At 34.9% G+C, this 19,516-nt stretch overlaps 3 protein-coding genes across 4 annotated transcripts in view; all 3 read left to right on the top strand.

Annotated features, from left to right (window-relative positions):
- The window catches only part of LOC107739448 (mitochondrial 2-oxoglutarate/malate carrier protein-like), a 14,666-nt gene extending 9,171 nt beyond the window's left edge, over positions 1–5,495 (top strand). For both annotated transcript variants that reach the window (XM_016551554.1, XM_016551553.1), the window contains 4 exons: positions 1,117–1,207; positions 1,432–1,531; positions 2,615–2,666; positions 4,749–5,495. In XM_016551554.1, coding sequence (XP_016407040.1) covers positions 1,117–1,207; positions 1,432–1,531; positions 2,615–2,666; positions 4,749–4,904 — 399 coding nt within the window. In that variant the 3' untranslated portion in view covers positions 4,905–5,495. The remainder of the gene's footprint in view (positions 1–1,116; positions 1,208–1,431; positions 1,532–2,614; positions 2,667–4,748) is intronic.
- An 817-nt stretch (positions 5,496–6,312) lies between these two features.
- Positions 6,313–10,233, top strand: LOC107739451 (sperm-associated antigen 7 homolog). Its single transcript, XM_016551557.1, has 5 exons — positions 6,313–6,480; positions 7,184–7,304; positions 8,086–8,175; positions 8,360–8,516; positions 9,408–10,233. Exons 1-5 carry the CDS (start codon positions 6,344–6,346, stop codon positions 9,524–9,526), a joined length of 624 nt encoding a protein of 207 aa, XP_016407043.1. The 5' UTR covers positions 6,313–6,343; the 3' UTR covers positions 9,527–10,233.
- A 419-nt stretch (positions 10,234–10,652) lies between these two features.
- rnf167 (ring finger protein 167) overlaps positions 10,653–19,516 on the top strand; it is a 13,812-nt gene continuing 4,948 nt past the window's right edge. Inside the window, exons 1-7 of the mRNA XM_016551555.1 lie at positions 10,653–10,914; positions 14,880–15,004; positions 15,191–15,271; positions 15,371–15,511; positions 16,462–16,549; positions 16,879–16,969; positions 17,750–17,855. Of these exons, the coding sequence (XP_016407041.1) occupies positions 14,918–15,004; positions 15,191–15,271; positions 15,371–15,511; positions 16,462–16,549; positions 16,879–16,969; positions 17,750–17,855 (594 nt within the window). The 5' untranslated portion in view covers positions 10,653–10,914; positions 14,880–14,917. The remainder of the gene's footprint in view (positions 10,915–14,879; positions 15,005–15,190; positions 15,272–15,370; positions 15,512–16,461; positions 16,550–16,878; positions 16,970–17,749; positions 17,856–19,516) is intronic.

Genomic DNA, 19,516 nt, shown 5'->3' on the forward strand with positions numbered 1-19,516 from the left:
AAGGCTAAGGGTTGCCTGACTAAGTATTGATAGTTGTGTAAATACTGTCATACTAACAGCTGTCTGAATATTTTTTGGTTGATTGTAATCTATTACATACCTTTCTATCAGAATTATCTAGCGTTATCAAGATGAATTTGTTCTGACAGTTTAACTCTGAGTTCTTGTCATATTTTATTACCATTTTCTAAACTGAGAAATGTTGAAGGTGTCTGAATAAATTTTGGTTTGACTGTATCTATTTGATAAATGAAGTTAACCAACTAACATTATACATACCCTTTTGGTTTCTGTACCCAATATTTAAAAATGTACAAATGCAATAAAAATATCGGTATCGGTACTCGGTATCGGCAAGTACCAAAAATAAAAGTATCGGTATCGGGCGAGTACTGGAAAAAGTGGTAACGGTGCATCCCTAGTTACTATTCTGTGGGTGGGTGTGTGTGTGTGTGTGTGTGTTTTCCTGTATGTTTGCTTTACTATTCTGAAACTTTATATATGGGTTTTTTGCAGGTCTTAAAGGGGTCTTAATCAGCCCTTGCACAAATGAAGGCCTTAAAAGGCCTTAAATCAGAGCTGAAAGTCTTTAATTAATAAAGTCATGGCATTAAATATTGCATTCACTTTTAAAAAATGAACGTTTCCTTCAGTATTTTTGTCTTAAAATACTTAAATCAAGATACATTTACTTGAGATGCAAATATTTTTCAGAAAACAAGACTTCATATCTTGTCATTTTGATTTTCAAGTGAATTTTTAGACATTTGAACTGGAAAACAAGGCAATAAAAGTAAGCAGTTTTTGCAGTGTGATCAGAAGATACTTTGGAGCAAAGGTATTCAAGCTTAAGCTGTTGTTTTTGTGAAATGAATTAAAAAGTAATGAAGATTTGAAGGAAGTTGTATTTTCATACTTTTAAGGCTTGCTAATATAACTGATTCTGTGTGCTTCCTAGTCATGTACACATTTACATTGAGAAAACACATTGTGTTCCCTTCAGATTTTCCCATAAATTTTCTTCACTTTGTCTTAAGTCTTTAATTCACCTTCATAAAACCTGCAGAAACCCTGTGTACACGTAATGATATGTGTATTGTTTTCTTTTTCATGTAGGGTTGCGTACCCACCATGGCTAGAGCAGTTGTTGTGAACGCAGCCCAACTTGCTTCATATTCCCAGTCCAAACAAGCACTGTTGGACTCTGGTATAAGCCTTCTTTTATCTTATCAGTCACAAACTTGTACTGTCAGCCCTTCTAGAAAATCTAGCTAATATCAGATTTAGATGGTAGCTAACTTTTATTTATTTACCCTATTAGGTGTATCATTCTATGTGTGTTCTTCTGAATGAGTGAGCTGTAAAACAAAGATCAAACTGAAATGTGCTGCAGTGAACTTCAGCATCTCTCTTGCTCTGTGTTCTGTGCAGGATATTTCAGAGATGATATCCTGTGTCATTTCTGTGCCAGTATGATCAGTGGACTAGTCACCACTGCTGCCTCCATGCCAGTAGACATTGTTAAGACCAGGTACAATCACTTCCTAATTCCTGTGATTTATTACTAGACTATTATGAAATAGGGTGGTATGACAATATTATGATGATGATATAAAGTGGCTATCGTTCGAGATTTTGCTATATCGTTTATGTTGCTATTTATTTGCTATGTGGTTTACAGAATTTTATACAGTATATAGCTAAAGGACCTAACTTGATGCCAGGTGTATAAACATTCCCTAAATTCATTAATATTGCTGAATTGTGCCCAGAAATTGTGCATCAGTGTGCTTTGGGTACCAAAAATATCAAAATCTAACATTGGTGGAATGATGAGTGCAGGTAACTGATCGCGCATGTTTTGTTCAGTTGTCTTCTGGTTAGGGTTGTAAATTCTGGGACTGATTATTAAGCTACAGTAACTGATCTAAAGGAACATGATTATTCATTGTTATATTGTATCTTATCTTATCTTACGTATTCATGCTAGTTGACAAATACGTTTTTTTTTTTTTTTTAAATGACTAATACTGCTGCTCGTATGTAGAGTGAAAGGTGGCTGATATCACAGAATACACAAGTCTGTATTGTAATGAAATTAACTCATTTGTAAGTCGTTAATTCTATAAGGGAATTAATCATTAATTTTATTTCTAGCTCAGGTTTTGAAAGGACTCGAATCTGAAAATTCTGAGTCAACCTGATTAAAACTGAATTCAAATCTGATAGTTTACACTTTAAATCAACCGCAGCTGGTTGCATAGGGGTGCCTCAGTTTGTCTCAATGGAATGTGATTGTTTCATGTGTGACTCAATAGTGTAAGTGGGTCCGTTCGAAGACAGAGATCCTACAGTATATATGAAATGATAGCGAATGAGGGTGACCAAAAACAGACCAAAATGTATATCACAGTAAAGGCCCGTTCTCATTAAGAACAACTGGATGCAAACTAAAAGATAAGATTACACACAACAAATGATTCACCCATTAAATAGCACCTGACTTAAAAGAGAAGACGCAAAACATTAGAAGTCTTCTTGCTGATTCTGTTTGTTTCCTGTAGAAATTGTGTTTAATATTTAATGCTGACGTATATCTCCTTCTTTTCAAAAGAATCCAGAACATGAGAATGATTGATGGGAAGCCCGAGTACAAAAATGGTTTGGTAAGTTTTCAACTCATTGTCAATATTCAGTACTCAATCTCTCACTATTTTTCCGTGTTACACTGTCTGTTTTAAACAACTGATCTCAGACTGCTGGAGTTGTGATCTTTCAGTCACACTGATGCAGGGAGAACGTCAGAAATGGATCAAGTTTCAGTAAAACCTCTTGTCTTGGAGGAAACCCAGAGAAACCGTAAACAATTGATTTGCGCTTGGTTGCAGGTATTAGTGCACCAACAGTAACGTGATCAGCAGGCCAGTGTTATGGTTGTGTTGTGCAATAGTCAGTCCCACCATAATTTCAAAGGGCTTTTTTTTTCTGATTTTGTGGCAATGGTGACACAAACATAGAAATATTCATAATTCTGTTTTGCTGAAAAATTGTGTTAGACGCAATAGCTCGCACATTGTCACTAAATCAGTATGTAATCAGTGACACCGATCAGAGTTATGTTATAGTTAAAGGGATAGTTCACCCAAAAATGAAAATTATTTTAAATTATAATTACTCGCCCTCATGTCGTTCCAAACCCATATGAGATTTGCGCTTGGTTGCAGGTATTAGTGCACCAACAGTAACATGTGATCAGCAGGCCAGTGTTATGGTTGTGTTGTGCAATATTCAGTCCCACCATAATTTCAAAGGGCTTTTTTTTTCTGATTTTGTGGCAATGGTGACACAAACACCATTTTTTGCTGAAAAATTGTGTTAGACGCAATAGCTCGCACATTGTCACTAAATCAGTATGTAATCAGTGACACCGATCAGAGTTATGTTATAGTTAAAGGGATAGTTCACCCAAAAATGAAAATTATTTTAAATTATAATTACTCGCCCTCATGTCGTTCCAAACCCATATGACCTTCGTTCATCTTCAGAACACAAATGAAGATATTTTTTATGAAATCTGAGAGCTTTCTGACCCTGCATAGACAGCAATGAAACTTAAATGTTCCCAGGCCCAGAAAGGTAGTAAGGAGATCGGTAAAACAGTCCATGTGACATCAGTGGCTCAACCGTGATTTTCTTTGCACACAAAAAGTATTCTCGTAGCTTCGTAAAATTTACGGTTGAACCACTGATGTTACATGGATTGTTTTACCTGGACTGTTACTTGAAATAAAATAAATGTTAACTGAAATAAAATCTTATTTCAGCTAGTTTCTAAGGCAACATTTCTCTTTCATTTAGTTTAACTTGACACTAAATAACTAAAACTGAAATAAAAATTAAGAAGAACTATGTAGACATTTAAAAGCAACAAAAACTAATAAAAGTGACATAAAACACAACAAAAATACTAAAACTTAAAAATTAACATGAAAGCACAAAATATAAAAATAAAATCTAATTCAGAATATTAACGAAGACTATATAGTATATCCTGTCAGATCTTATCTCCACTGAAATAACCGATTATATACTGTACATTTTAAATGTTATAATTTTTTCATGTTTTTACAATTATATCAAGTTGTTGTTGCAATAGTGTTTTGCTTTTTTTAGTTTATAATCAAAGTGATTGCATTCACTAGAAATATTTAAAAAGTGCATATTCGGTAAAATAACGTACTATCCATTAAGTTTAATATACTGTTGAAACCTAGCATTGAGACAAGCAAATATTAGTCCCAGTATACGTTATATTCAGTATTATATCGTAGCTTTAATAGTATCAATAAAACCTCTAGAGATGTTCATTGTGCTTAACATGTAAATATAAACAAGGCATTGGATCTCATCTCTTTCATGACTTTTGGAAGCAAAGAGTTTGAAAGACAATAGACAAGTGTAGGTCATGGATGAATTATTTGAAAATATAACTTGTAAGTATAAAGTATTGCCACCTCTGTAGCTCAAATGGGCCTTATGTCAGAACTTTACTTTTAAAACCCTTGTATATAACCGGGTGTCCCACTGCTTTGTATGGTCGGTCCATCCCTGCTCACTTTACAGTGCAATTCACTGCAGTGCAGCAGCATGACACTTGGTAGAGACCACCCTTTCTGTTCTTTTCCCATGTCTTTGACACATCCACCCTCCCTCTCATTCTTTTTCACTCTCTCTTTCTCTTTGTGTAGGATGTATTGGTGACGGTCATAAGGAAGGAAGGATTCTTCAGTCTGTGGAAGGGTTTTACTCCTTATTACGCTCGTCTCGGGCCACACACAGTTCTCACCTTCATCTTCCTGGAGCAGATGAACAAATTCTACAAGATCTATTTCCTTGACTCCTAGATTTGCCCTGAAGGTCATCGGTGGACAGCACAGGCCAAATTTCCACATTGTGTTTCTCTCCCACTTCTGGTTTACCAGTATAGTTTCCGTTTTTTGATGGTTGGTAACAGAACCACTTTACCAACTGGGTTGTGACCCTTTGCTGTGGTGGTGACTGTGAAGACAATTTGGACTCTTATATTACGTTCAGACTGACTAGCTAAACTTAAATTTAATTGAAAGAAGGGATTGTTCACACCAGTCAATATCCCTCTTTTAGTTTTAAATTATATTTATGTAACCCCCACCTTCCACACAAATGTTTCCTCCTTAACGGTCAACAGCTGTACTGACCTGTCAACAGAAGTAGTTGTGAGGAAGACGCTGAACCTGTATTCTGAGTGAAATCATAAAAGATTTTCTCTTTATTTCATAATAATTCTGATTTTTACCAACATGGTGAGCAAAATACCTATGATCCCAATGTCCTAACATAAAGGACTGCTTTGCAGTGAACATTTGGTGATGTTTGCTACCGTTGAGCACAATTAACTGGAAATTGTGTTATAATAAAGATAATGTGGTGTGTAAAGGCCACTACCACACCATATAGCTTGTTGTGATGTATTTAATGATATAATGAGGTATTTGAGAATTTATTTTCTGGTCTGAGGAGCTACGAAACTAGACACAACTTGATATTTTCTTCCTAGTATGTAAGGCATAGTATTTTTTGTTTTTAATGAAGAGCAGTATCAAACAAACAGCCCAGCTTTTTTTAAAATCCTGCTATTGTAGGATCAAGTAAAGAATTTAAAAGACTGACCATTGTGTTGTTTCTCATTTGCTTGCTATGCAGAAACAACAAACAAATTATGCAGTCTGAATAAAACTAGTCCATTAAATGAAACCGTTTTAGATAATGCTTAATTAGTTAATAACCGTTGTAGTTGTACTGGTGGATTTCAGGTTTTAACATTTAAAACAATGGTTCTACATATGACATGCACCAGAAAGAAGTAACAAGGTGATAATTGATCAGATACTACTTTTACAAATATTCCACTGAGAAATGTAATTTCTAAAATGTGAATAAATGAGCAGAAGACAATTCCAGAATAAACGAAAATACTGCTGAATGGGAATCACAAAATTATTCATATGCATAACATGTGGTATTAATTAGCAATTATTAATCTACACAATGTTGAATGCTTTTAAGAATCAACACGATAGATTCCTGCGTGGTAATAAAACCTGTGGCAAACATTTTGCACTTCTATGCAAAGACACTGCTCTTTGATAATCGTACACCGGCATTTATTTAGATTCAGACGCTTCAATGTCGATCATATGATGAATATCTGAAGATCAAACTAATCAAAATACAGCGAGCGTCTTAATGACGTCATCGTGAAAGCCTGTGGTTGGACGACATTACCCATAATGCCATTTCAAGAATGCAGCATGCAGCGAGCTTCCGGCGAAAATTAGACAGTCCAAAGATGGCGGACCTCCTGGGCTCGATCTTGAGCTCGATGGAAAAGCCTCCAACCGTTCACGACCAAGAAAGCCGACGGAAAGCTAGAGGTAGAAAGTTTTAATCCTACAAATACACTTCCTTACAGTCCGGAAAATGAACCTGGGCGTGCTTGTAGGTTTCCAAGTGAAACTTGAGAAATATCCGAGTGCCCTCTGCGACACTAACGCTGTAATAAAAAGAGCCAATCACCGCCTGAGAAATGATATATGCAAGTACATACGTCATGTTTCTGCACGTTTGCCGTTGAAAAGCCGCTAGACGTCATAGTTGGTTTGTTTATCTCTTTGTATACATGTAATTTATTAAATTGCTTCATGAATAGGCCGTGCTTTGTGTTGAAGCACACATGCTTTTATGCAAATGACTTTCGAAATGAGGAAAAACAGGAGGGAGCTACACCCAGATGCCTGTCATGCAATAATAGCTGAGCTTTACTGCAGCAACAGCATTGTCATAAACAATGACAACCTTTGCTAATGTATTTATTTAATTTTTCACTGACAGTTCACATACATGTGGCACTTAAGACATTTTTATCACTATTATTAATTAATTTTTTATAGTTATATTTAATGGGTCATACTATGTCACACTGTGTGCAGTGTGAGGACCAAACCAAATCTCCAAGTTCTCTTATGAGAACCAGGCTGAAAAACTTATGTGCACCCCTGACTATAAGTATGCCACTGCTCTCTTTCAACTACTGGTTTAACCAGTGGCATGAGTTTTAGGCAGGTCTACCTGTTTTCCTGCGTAGCATACAGTTCATGCTAAGCGCTTCCATCTCTCTTAGGCATGATGTGGCTGAGGTGGCTGGACTATCATCGTTTTCTTTCGGTGAGGATGAAGAGGGCAGATATGTCATGCTGTTTAAAAAGGTTAGTGTATGTATTGTGCAATTACCTCTCACAAGGATCTTTGTAAACGTCTTTCCTTGTGTTTAGTATTCTGTATAATGAAACGTTTTCATTCTGTTGTCTTATTTATTTATATAGCACTTTATATAATACAGATTGTTCCAAAGCAGCTTGGCAGTAATAAACAGCACAATAACCATGTTAATTTTGCAAAATGCAACAATTATGAAATGAGTGTTGATTCTTTGTAGTTATTAGATATATACTTAAAGGGATAGTTCACTCAAAAATGAAAATTCTGTCATTAATTACTCACCCTCATGTCGTTCCAAACCCGTAAGACCTTTGTTCATCTTTGGAACACAAATTAAGATATTTTTTATGAAATCCAAGAGCTTTCTGACCCTGTATAGACAGCAACGCAACTACCACATTCAAGGCCCAGAAAGTTAGCAAGGACATCGTTAAAATAGTCCATGTGACAAAAGTGGTTCAACCTTAATTTTATGAAGTTACGAGAATACTTTTTGTGTGCAAAGAAACCAAAATAATGACTTTATTCAACAATTTCTTCTCTTCCGCATCAGTCTTTGCGTTCATGAGAGTGGTCAAATAGATAATGTTACTAAGTATCAGTGGTCTTTTAAACCCCAACTGAGCAAGCCAAAAGGTGATCCAAGAAAAAGAGGAAAAAACAACAGGAGAAGCCAGACTCATTCAGAGGACCAGTTCTCCTCTGGCCTGTGGTGTTCTCTGCATTAATGCTTAGTGTGTTTGATTGAGTGTGTGTTTTGTTATGAAGGAGTTTGCGCCATCAGATGAAGAACTGGAGGCTTATCGGAAGGGTGAGGAGTGGGACCCGCAGAAAGCCGAGGAGAGACGTCGGCTAAAGGTAAGATCCTGAATGCTGTGCAAGAACCTGTTCAAAACCTCAAAGAAGTAAGATAAGGAGAGAAAGTAATTTCATAATCTAGGAGAGCTTTCTGTTAGTTCATGTCTGCCTAATTGGATATCTTTTATTTTACTACTTGGAACACCATATTTAAGTTGGGTATTTGTTTCACTGCACTCTTCAGGAACAGGCTGCACTGGAGATGGAAAAGGCCAGTCGCACTCAGAAGAGGCCTGCGTCACCCAATTCAAACTACAGAGACAAATACAGCCATCTGATTGGAACATCTGCTGCTAAAGATGCCGCCCACACGCTTCAAGCCAACCGGGCATATGGCTGTGGTGAGTATAATTAAAGGAACTGCACACGTAAAAACACTTCAAATCTGAATCATGCGGGGGAGGGGGGGATCAATCGTCCAGATTGTATCCCCTAAAAAATGATTAAATGAACAAAGGCATACATATTTAGTAGCATAAAGGACTATAAAGTCAAACAGGAAAAACACCAAAGGAAAAAAGCATTACTTTTTGCAACAGGATAGTGAAAATGGGATCTGGAAAAAAAAAAGAAGTTATGACTCAAGTTGCCCAATGCACAACATTACATGTTGAAGCACTGCAAGGCTATAACTACGTCTCATTTGTGACCCTGGACCACAAAACCAGTCTTAAGTCGCTGGGGTATATTTTTAGCAATAGCCAAAAATACATTGTATGGGTCAAAATTATAGATTTTTCTTTTATGCCAAAAATCATTAGGTTATTAAGTAAAGATCATGTTCCATGAAGATATTTTGTAAATTTCCTACCGTAAATATATCAAAACTTAATTTTTGATTAGTAATATGCATTGCTAAGGACTTCATTTGGACAACTTTAAAGGCGATTTTCTCAGTATTTAGATTTTTTTGCACCCTCAGATTCCAGATTTTCAAATAGTTGTATCTCGACCAAATTTGTCCTATCCTAACAAACCACACATCAATGGAAAATTATTTATTCAGCTTTTAGATGATGTATAAATCTCAATTTTGAAAAATTGACACTTAAGACTGGTTTTGTGGTCCAGGGTCACATTTAAGAACAGTAATGGTAGTAAAATTGGCCGTTATTCCTCGTGAGGTGTAAAATACTGTAATTTCTTTCTATACGGCCAACAAATGCGACCTCCGGAGGACGCAGCTTTTGCCTTTAATTTTTCGAATCGTGTTTGTTGTCTTGTTGTTACAGTCCCTGTGGCCAATAAGAGAGACACTCGCTCCATTGAGGAAGCCATGAACGAGATCAGAGCCAAAAAAAGACTGAAGAAAGGCGAGGAGGAAGCCACTGGCAGCGGCAGCAGTGTGTGAGAGCGGTGTGTGTATATGATCAGTTGTTATGCAGAACAGAAGAGTGATTGAACAGTATTTTACTGCTATAACAATGTTTTACATGAACAGCAGGGTTTGATAAAGATGAATTGTCATGCACATAAAAGCAGTTTAAAACTGCCGCAGGATAACCGCACTGTCCTAAAATGCTTTCACCTCTATATTACTGTCCCAAATAATGTGTTTTTAGACTTCATTATTAGAATAAACAGAAACGTGGGGTTTAATATTGAAAATCCCTTTGTAGTTTGGCATGGTGATATAATGGCTCTTTTTAAAGTAAAGTCACATTTGGTCTTAGAATAGCTTTCATTTGCATAAATTGCTTAAAACAGTCATATTTATTGCCTTGATATAACTGTGGTAGGTATGTTTGACTCCATGGCTGTTTTAATGTTCATTTTAAGTCATTAAGCAGTATGTCCTTAAACTAGTAGTTGTTTCTCGTTACTGTTTATTTGCTTTGTTTAAATTTGGTTGAGGACAATTTTAAGTGCTCCTTGTACCTTTTATGTACAGGTGTTGTATGCAGTTTGTTTTTTAGTTCTAATAAGCATATATATCATCTCATCCATAGCTAACACATTTTGTCCATTTACGCCGGCTTATTCTGAGCTGTGAATCATTATGTCCTTGTGTATATGGACTAGATGGATCAAACAAATAAAATTGTGTGGTGTCATAGATTTCAGTGTCATAGAATTTGTTTTATTTTTTTATAGTTTTTTTAACATTTATTTATTTTATATATATATATATAATATTTATTTTATTTTTTTTTACTTAGTTTGGCATTGATATTTTCATTAACTTATTGTATTATAAACATTTATTGCAATGTTTAACCCATGCCCTATTTTATTTTATCATTTTTTTTCCTACAATAATTCAAAACACTTATTTCTGTTTATATATTTAATTTTTATCAACTTGTTATATTACATTTATTTTCATTTTTAAATCTTATCCTATTAAAAAACATTTCTACATTTATTTTTCAGTTTATTTTAATTAATTTCGCCTTGGCCATCAGCCCCTGCAGTTCCTTCATGAATCTCCAGATGGATCAACGAACCTTTGGGGAAACTCGAACATATCTCGCGATAATTGCAGTTCTCGCACTTCCCGTTGGCCTTGCAGGATTGTAAACAAACGTGTGATCGTAGTTCCCACCAAGGGGCGAATCAGGCCAGTTCCTCGAGAAACCGACACCGATCCATGAGCTGTAAGCTTCGAGAAAGCATTTTTGGGAGAAAAACGCCTTGTTACAGCGATTTTAGCTGAGTCAAAGCGAAGACGCGACTGGGAGACATTAGCTGGAATACGAGTGATAAGCCAGCTAACGTTAGCTGGCAGTCGCTTGTACAGTGAGTAAAGAATTACAGACATCTCAACTACATTTTAACTGAGTCCTTAACATTGTTTAATTTGAATTGTTTGTACACTTGGGATATAATTTGGGTTGTCGGAAATATTATCTTCCATGAGACAACAGGAATCGGGAAGTAGCAGCCTCCAAGTCGGGGATGATCAATTTCTGATGAATGATTGTATTTCGTTCATTATCATAGTCACCAGTGGGGAGTTTTGGGATTTTGTTTAGGCCTGATTTGTTGTGTGTTTGTCTGTGTCAGTAAAGAATTCGCGAAAGAAGTGGGCTTAAAAAGTAGCAATTGTTGGTGGTTGTAAAGTCTGTGTATTGTCCATACATAACGAAAAAAGTACAATTGTTTTTCTATTTCCTAGAATTAGCTAGGGTTTGGCGGTAAAATACACAAATCATCAGTAATGTCATACCCAATGCGCATCCTTTGCCCTTCATTTTGTAAACAAAAATGTTAGTTCCATGTTTGTGGAGAAATCTAGAATAATGAATAACAACAATGCTTTACGCGTTGCAACACATACACACACAATACACGAAGTTCCTAAGAGAACTTGAAAGCGGCAATAGAAAATGACCATGTTCTTCGCACATGTATTATTTTTGAAGTACTAAGTATCTAATGATTTATCATTGTTAGATAGCAAACTTACATGTAAATGAAATACTACTTGGCTAAGAGCTCTTAGTTTTTGGCTGGTGACTATAATCTCCAAATGGCCGAATACTAGACTAACCTGTCCTGTTGAATTGTATCTCTTGACAATATCGACAGACTGAATGTTTACAGTGGCAGAATCATAGCTGGGAAATATGCTTCCTTTCTTGTTTTCTGTAGAAACTTGGCTAAAATACACACACATACTTGTCCATATGATTTATGGGGATTCTCCATACTAGGCGTAATGGTTTTTATACTGTACAAACTGTATTTTCTATCCCCCTGCCCTAAACTAGGGTTGGCCAACATTGGTCCTGAAAAGCCACAGCCTTGCAGAGTTTCACTCCAACTCTATTCAGGTACACCTGAACCAGCTAATCAAGGTGTAAGGGTTACTAAAGGTGAGTTTTTATCAAAGCTGGATCAAAACTGCAGGACTGTCACAGTGGCTCTCCAGGACCGATGTTGGTTATGTTCACACAAAACTACTGGCAATTTTAATTTAAAAAAAAACACCACTTAGTATGGTTTTTAAGCCTTTTGTTTTACAAGGACACAGGAAGGGTCGTCATAAACCATGTTTATGTTGTAATACCCATGTTATTAAGACGTGCGTCCTCATAACCCTGTATTCAAGAACATGTAAATCAGTTGTTAAGCATAGTGCTTTGCAGTTTAATCTGTTTCTCAGGCTGAGGTTAAAATGGTCATGAAATGCAGTTTCAGGCTTTTTTATATTATGCTTCTGGAGGTTAGTTTATAAAGTTTTTTTAGCAAAAGTTTTTTTTTCACCAAAAAAGGTCCAATATTTGTAAAAATTATCTTTTTCCATCCTCGTTATCACTCTATGTGGAAAACGCTCAATTTGATGGGGCATTACCTTGAAATGGTAATGGAAGTGGAAATAAGCATGCATTGCTGTGATTGGCTAATTTTATTTATTTCGCAGTTTCCACGGCCTCCTTTACAGCATGTTGTGTGTTTTGATGCTTGAGATGGCAAGCACTGTGATAGAGCTGTGAATGTTTGAGCGTGAGTCAGAAAAAACTGAAACAACACAATCATTTGCAATGCAAAACAGTATAAACATAACTGTTAACATATTTCTTAAAAGACAGTGACAGTAAACGACCGTTGTGAAATGTGAAGAACAAACTAAATATTATCTTTCAGTCGCTCATGTGCGTCATTAAAGATCAACTCCAGCCCTGCATTTCTAATGCTCAGATCTTTAGAGAATCTATGCAGGTTTCCTGGAGATGCAGGTTCTTTACATCCACTAACAGACAGAACAGTATCTCAAATTTGTGACATCACGATTCTACCATATTTCAAACAATAATTAATATTGAGAGTTAGTTTTGAGTTCTGAAACTTGCAGTATGTTTTTTTTATTGCAGAGTAGCCTCTTCTATGTGTAAATATCAAGAACATTTTGATTCTTCTTTTCATGACCCTTTTATAAGTAGGCCAAGACTAGTTTAAAGTGATAATTACACAGTTCCTGTTTAGAAAGTCTCCGCATTTGATCTGGCCATGATAATAAGGAACCAAAACTTCCCATTTGCAAATCTACAAAACCCGTTGGATGACTTTTAGACACACCTTGTGATGCATGTGTTATCTATTGTTTTGTTTTTCTTGAAATGAATTAAATTGAAATGAATGCTCTTTTTGTCATTTCACCAATTCGCTACAGGGAGAGTTTATGAAATAAACCCAATAAAAGTGTTCTGCTTGATCGAGGTTAACACAATTTGGACTAGACAGACTTTTCTCAAGTAGTTTTACTTCCTTATAGGTTGTTGATGACTCATGTAAACAGCAGTTTCCCAGTTTAGTACCACTTGAAATCGCTGAATGTGCTCAGTTACATTTTATGATCAGGGTTAATTATTTATTGGAAAGATGAGTAAACTGGAATTCTCAGAATGACTTGGTTTGATGCATTCATATTAAAAGTGGTTCATTTTAAAGAAGCTCACCTCTTTTTTGGGTTAGTTCACCCAAAAAAGTCAATTTTGTCATTAATTACTCACCCTCATGTCGTTCCAAACCCGTAAGACTTTCGTTCATCTTCGGAACAAAAATTAAGATATTTTTGATGAAATCTGAGAGCTCTCTTACCCTCCCATAGACAGCAATGTAATTAACACGATCAATGCACAAAACGTAGCAAGGACATCGGTAAAATAGTCCAATTAACATCAGGGGTTCAACCGTAATTTTACGAAGCTAGGAGAATACTTTTTGTGCGGTTTACCCAAAAATGAAAATTCTGTCATCATTTACTCTACCCTGGAGTTGTTCTGAACGCAGAATATATTTTGAAGAATGTGGGTAACCAAACAGTTGACGTTAGCCATTGACTTACATAGTATGAAAAAAAAATACTCTGGTCAATGGCTGTCATCAACTGTTTGGTTACCTCAGTTCTTAAAAATATTTTATAAATATAAAATACTATTTAAAAATAATATAACAATAATCCTGTTTTACATTTCAGCTGTAAAATTACAGTACTAATATTTATGACTTTTATAATTTCTTAGTTTTTTTTTTATTTTGTTGAAAAAAGTCACTGGACTATTTTAACAATGTTCTTACTATCTTTCTGGGCCTTGAACGTGGTAGTTACGTTGCTGTCTATGCAGGGTCAGAATGCTCTCGGATTTAATAAAACAAAAAATCTTAATTTGTTTTCCGAAGATAAATAAAGGTCTTAAGGTTTTGGAACAACATGAGGGTGAGTAATTAATAACATAATTTGTATTTATTTATTTATTTTATTTTTAAAACTGCAAGATGAGTGTCCCGCCCATATTTCACAAGCCAATCAACAACCAGCAGATAGAGCCAACTCCCGCCCTACATTTTTTTCGATAATCTGCTACACTCGGATGTAAGTCACAAATATGAAAGAAAAGATATGTGGCTACTTCGGTTTCATTGGATCTTTAAAAGATTATTAGTAGGTCACTGCATGATTATGAAATCATTCATAATTACAGATTTTTTTGGTGTTAGCACATGACAGATCAGCCATTGCTCACCAGTCTCCAGGCCATGTACAAAACCGTTGATAATCATGACTACATCTTGAGGGGAGAAATGAATCGATTTGTAAGTCAACAGTTAGGACTATTTTAAAGTTAAATAAATCTGTATATAAAAAGGGATTCATGTATTGAAGAGATTGAACTGTCTCTTGTATACTTTTGTCTAAATTCTTTTTGAATTGTCACACTGAAAATGTTGAAGATTGTAAAATCATGCTCTGTATGCAGGTCTTGATTGCCCTCATCAGGGCCCAGCCTAATTCAGGATGGTGTATGGGGCGCAGCTGGGCGTATCGGTGCTAGTCTTATTCTGCACTATGGCGCCGTCTCCTGGTCAGGCATATATATATGCTGTAAGTGTCTGCTTTCAGGCTTTCATTGGTTTTATGGTACAATACATTTGTTGGGTATTTGGTTGCACCAAATCTACACACTTTACCTTTCAACAGTCAATATAAATTTTATAATGTGAAGCAATTGATTGCTTTATAATGGCTTTATGCTGCAGCTGCTAATGGCCTATTTTCTATTCCATGCAGCATTACAGTAACATGACCTCCATGCTATTTGAGGATCTGCCTGCTCTCTTTGGCCCTACTCTGCCAAAAGATGGACTCATGGTAATGAATCTCTACTGCTAGACTTGTAGTTTTGGCCAGTAAATTAAGTAACTGCATATGAGTGACTAACTTCTCTTTATTTTGTTCTTTCTCTTCCAGGGTGTGCTGGTTGAAGCTCATCCTCAAAATGCTTGCACACCTATAGATCCTCCTCCAGTTTCTCCCACACCCTCCGATCCCAACAGCACTACAAAATACATTGTCCTTATTCGACGCTATGACTGTAACTTTGATATCAAGGTTAATGTTCTTGCACAGCTGTGCTATTCCAATAGATAACAAAATACGGGCTATAAAAGTTGAAGTGTAAAGTAATATGGTCAACTGACAAGAATATATATACAACTAAAAAAGCATGTGACAAAAGTGTGAAAAAACAAGTACAATTTGGCATGCTTATAAAATACTTATGACTACATACTTATTATGGAAATAATATACTTTAAAAGAATATACTTAAGTGTGACGTAAATGTAATGGTTTCGTCCACTTAGTCCATGCTTTCTGACTCACTTAAGTAGGACTTAAGTGCATATTTGTGTAATTTCATAAGTACTTCTATTGTCTTGGAAATATGGTTGCTGCCTAATATACTGACAAGCATTTATGGTAAACTAAACTACTTTAAAGGGGTCATATGATGCTATTTTAAAGGTCATTATTTTGTGTATTTGGTGTAACAGAATATGTTGACTCAATTGAAACTTGTCATGCATTTAAATATATTTGTAATTATACATTTGTAATGATAAAGTCAAAAACACAATGTAGTTCATTTAAAACATATTAACTTTAAATGTAACGTCAAGTTTAGTATATTAGTAAGATTTAGTATAGTTAGTCAACACATCAAAATAAGTGTACTTTGAAGCATGACTAAAGATTATTCAAACATAATGATTAAAAAGCAAAACTTTCAATTTGACATTATTACAAAGAGCAATTTTTAAGAGTAATTAAGTGTGTAAAGAAACAGTCATGAAAGTAAATTTACAAAATAAAATAAATGTATAAAAAAAAAAAAAAGTGCACATTCAATACATTGAAGCACAGTTCTTTTTCATAAGGGTATGTTATCCAGTGTCAAGGCTATCACAATGTTAGTGACTTTGTATGGTCACAGGTATGTTTAATGTACAATGAATAACAGAATATGTGAGCAATATTGTTTTTTTGTTTTTGTCTCATAGGTGCTCCATGCACAGCAGGCCGGTTTCAGTGCAGCCATAGTTCACAACATGTACTCTAATTCACTTCTCAGTATGGGATACAGCAATGGTGAGATTGACACACACCCATTCTTTTGAGAAATTATGGAAAAATAACAACTGTGCATCTTCATAGGTTTGTTGTATACAAGTAATCAACATACTACAGTCTTTTTGGTAACTGAAAAAAAATCTAAAAAAGTTTAATAAGTGAACATATAAGCAGTGGTGGATGTATAGAATGTTTGAAGTCCATCTATGGAATTTTTGTAATTTTGCAAATTTCAGTACAGTTGATCCCCTGTTGAAAAGGGGTTTAAGACATTTGTTGTAAGACTTTTACATACTTTATCATATTTGCAATACAGTCCATTTTTTGTCGATTTTGTTTTTGTTTAGACACCATTGCGGAGGAGATCGAGATTCCTTCTGTGTTCACAAGCTACTATGCCTCTCAGATACTGCGCAGCTTTATCATACCAGAGAAAGGGTGAGAATAATATAGTCTACATACATTCTTACACAAAATGGAACATTGATAGATATATGAGCAGAACCAGTCATTTGTGTATACACTTATGTTCTCAGAAAAAAAGGTGCAAAAGCTGTCACTGAGGCAGTAACCTTTTCAAAAGGTACACCTTTGTACCTTATTTACCCATAAAGGGAGCATTTTAATACCTCAAAGTTACTTTAAGAAGTATATTTTAGTACCTAAATGGTATATTAGTATGTTTTGAAAAGGTGCTGTCCTAATGACAGATTTTGTACCTTTTTTTCTGAGTGTACTCCACTATAATTAATATTTTCTATAATTTTAGTATAATACCAGTAGTAAGTGATCAAAGCTATGAAATAAAAAAAATAAAAAATACATTTGGACATGTGGAAATTATGTAGCGACCTAAAATAGTCAACAAATGAAAACGGTCATAAACTGTCATATAGAATATTCAAATTCTAAAATACAGAACAGTTTACAGAACTACTCGCTCAGCTTCTGGTAATGTCTTTTTTGAATGCTCTTGTAAGCAGTATAGGAGGAATTTCAATGAATTTTTTTTTTTTGTTGTTGTAATTTGTAACAAAATATCATGCTTAAGCACAATTTAAATTTGTGTACAACTCTAATTTCAATCAGAGAGCATTGTGATAAACTTGAATTACTTTGTTCAGCTTACCATCTTTCAGGGCAAAGTTTGTTATAAAGGTTGTTTTATGTTTTTAAGGTTGTATGCATAACTTTGTTTGTTGACCCACTCTGCTTTAGGGCTTACGTGATTCTAAAGCCTGAGTTCTCCTTCCCTCTGACCTACTATCTCATCCCCTTCACTGGAGTTGTTGGCATGATCATCATTATCATGGTCGTCATACTGGTCAGTGCTGCTTTATAAATATCATTGTGGATTTACACAAGATTCATGCATGAAAGTACAGGTGTCTATAACATTATTTTTTTCACACATATTGTAATGATAGTATGATATGCGATATACAGGTGCATCTCAAAAAATTAGAATATCGTGAAAAAGTTTTTTTGTAACTTATTTCAAAAAGTGGCATTTTCATATCTTCTAGATTCATTACATGTAAAGTATAACATTGTAAAAGTTTTTTTTGTTTTAATTTGGATGATTAGAGCTTACAGCTCATGAAAGTCAAAAATCATAAACTCTATGGACCGCATCTGTGGTGTGCCTTTATTTACCACAGGAAATATTCTTGACTCCGCCAACAAAAACTAACACATTTACTAAAATGCAATATGTACTGACAATCAAGTCCAAAATATAGTCAAGTTACAAGGCAAAGATATGTCAGAGAAATTCATCACAACTGCTTGTTGTAAATCATTGATATAGTGATATATTTTTTTTCATGAAATCATCATGTTTGGGTGGTCTAAAGATGATAACAGCACTGAAATATTACGCGCAGGAGTAGTACGCGCATATACCAGAGTTATTATTGCTAACTAAAACTAAACGCATAAAAATCATTTTTGTTACTTGAAATAAAATAAATGTCAACTGAAAGAAAATATTAAAAAACTTAAAACTTATTTCATTTCAGCTAGTTTCCATAGCAACATTTTACATTTTCATTTTGTTGAATTTTGTGTTATAAAATAATTATAACTAAAACTGAAATAAAATTAATAAAAACTAATATACATTTAAAATCAATAAAAATAGAATCACAAAAACATACAGCAAAATTACTAAAACTGTAACTACAATTAACATTAAATAAAAAAATAAAAAATGACATCTAATTCAAAATATTAACATAACAGTATCTCAATGGTGCTGAAATAACACTGGCATAAACCACATGGTCAAACAAAGAAAACTCACCGATCGCTGAGTTCAGAGTGGGTTCTGATTGTGAGCAAGACTGTTCTACTGGATCATCTAGCACTTTAATAATTGCATATTTTTCTCAGGCGATAATTATGATGTGTGTGCAATCTGCCTTGATGAATATGAAGAGGGAGATAAGCTGAGAGTGCTGCCCTGTTCCCATGGTAAGTGAGCTGCTCACGTCTGGGTTTGAACCTTTACACTCCTGTCTAATAGTTTAAACATATCTAACATTTGGCTGTTAAAGGTAAAGTGCACATATATTACAAGAAATTACATGTTTTAGTTTGACTTTCTGTTTAGTTGATTTTGAAAAAGCAAACTGAAACATTTAGACCTGATTGGACCTAATCAGAGACACATTGGAGGTTTCTCACACATAAAACCAGGCAGCCTGTTTGACAGAAGTAAAATAATTTTTAATGGAAATTTAAAATTTACATAGTCACCCCTGAGTTCACCTACATTCAAAGAAATGCAAACAACAGTGAATGACTGCAGGCAAAAGTGCTGATTTCACAAGCTACATCAATAATGAGTGCAAAAAGTCATTTTTCTTACTCTATATATTTGTCATTTTCTTCAGTGCAAGTATTGTTATACAGAAAGCACTCATATAAATTACACAAATTCTTTGACTATTTCTAATAAACATTTAATGCCATATTCATGTC

The sequence above is a fragment of the Sinocyclocheilus rhinocerous genome, unplaced genomic scaffold, assembly GCF_001515625.1.
Source record: "Sinocyclocheilus rhinocerous isolate Xijiao unplaced genomic scaffold, SAMN03320098_v1.1 scaffold15240, whole genome shotgun sequence".
In the NCBI taxonomy this organism is placed as follows: Eukaryota; Metazoa; Chordata; class Actinopteri; order Cypriniformes; family Cyprinidae; genus Sinocyclocheilus; species Sinocyclocheilus rhinocerous.

Bases quoted from the DNA above. Each gene is read 5' to 3' on its own strand.
- LOC107739451 (XM_016551557.1), top strand. From the start codon at position 6,344: ATGCAGCATGCAGCGAGCTTCCGGCGAAAATTAGACAGTCCAAAGATG. The intron at 7,305-8,085 runs GTTAGTGTATGT...TTTGTTATGAAG, and splicing joins ATGTCATGCTGTTTAAAAAG to GAGTTTGCGCCATCAGATGA. The intron at 8,176-8,359 runs GTAAGATCCTGA...TGCACTCTTCAG, and splicing joins AGGAGAGACGTCGGCTAAAG to GAACAGGCTGCACTGGAGAT.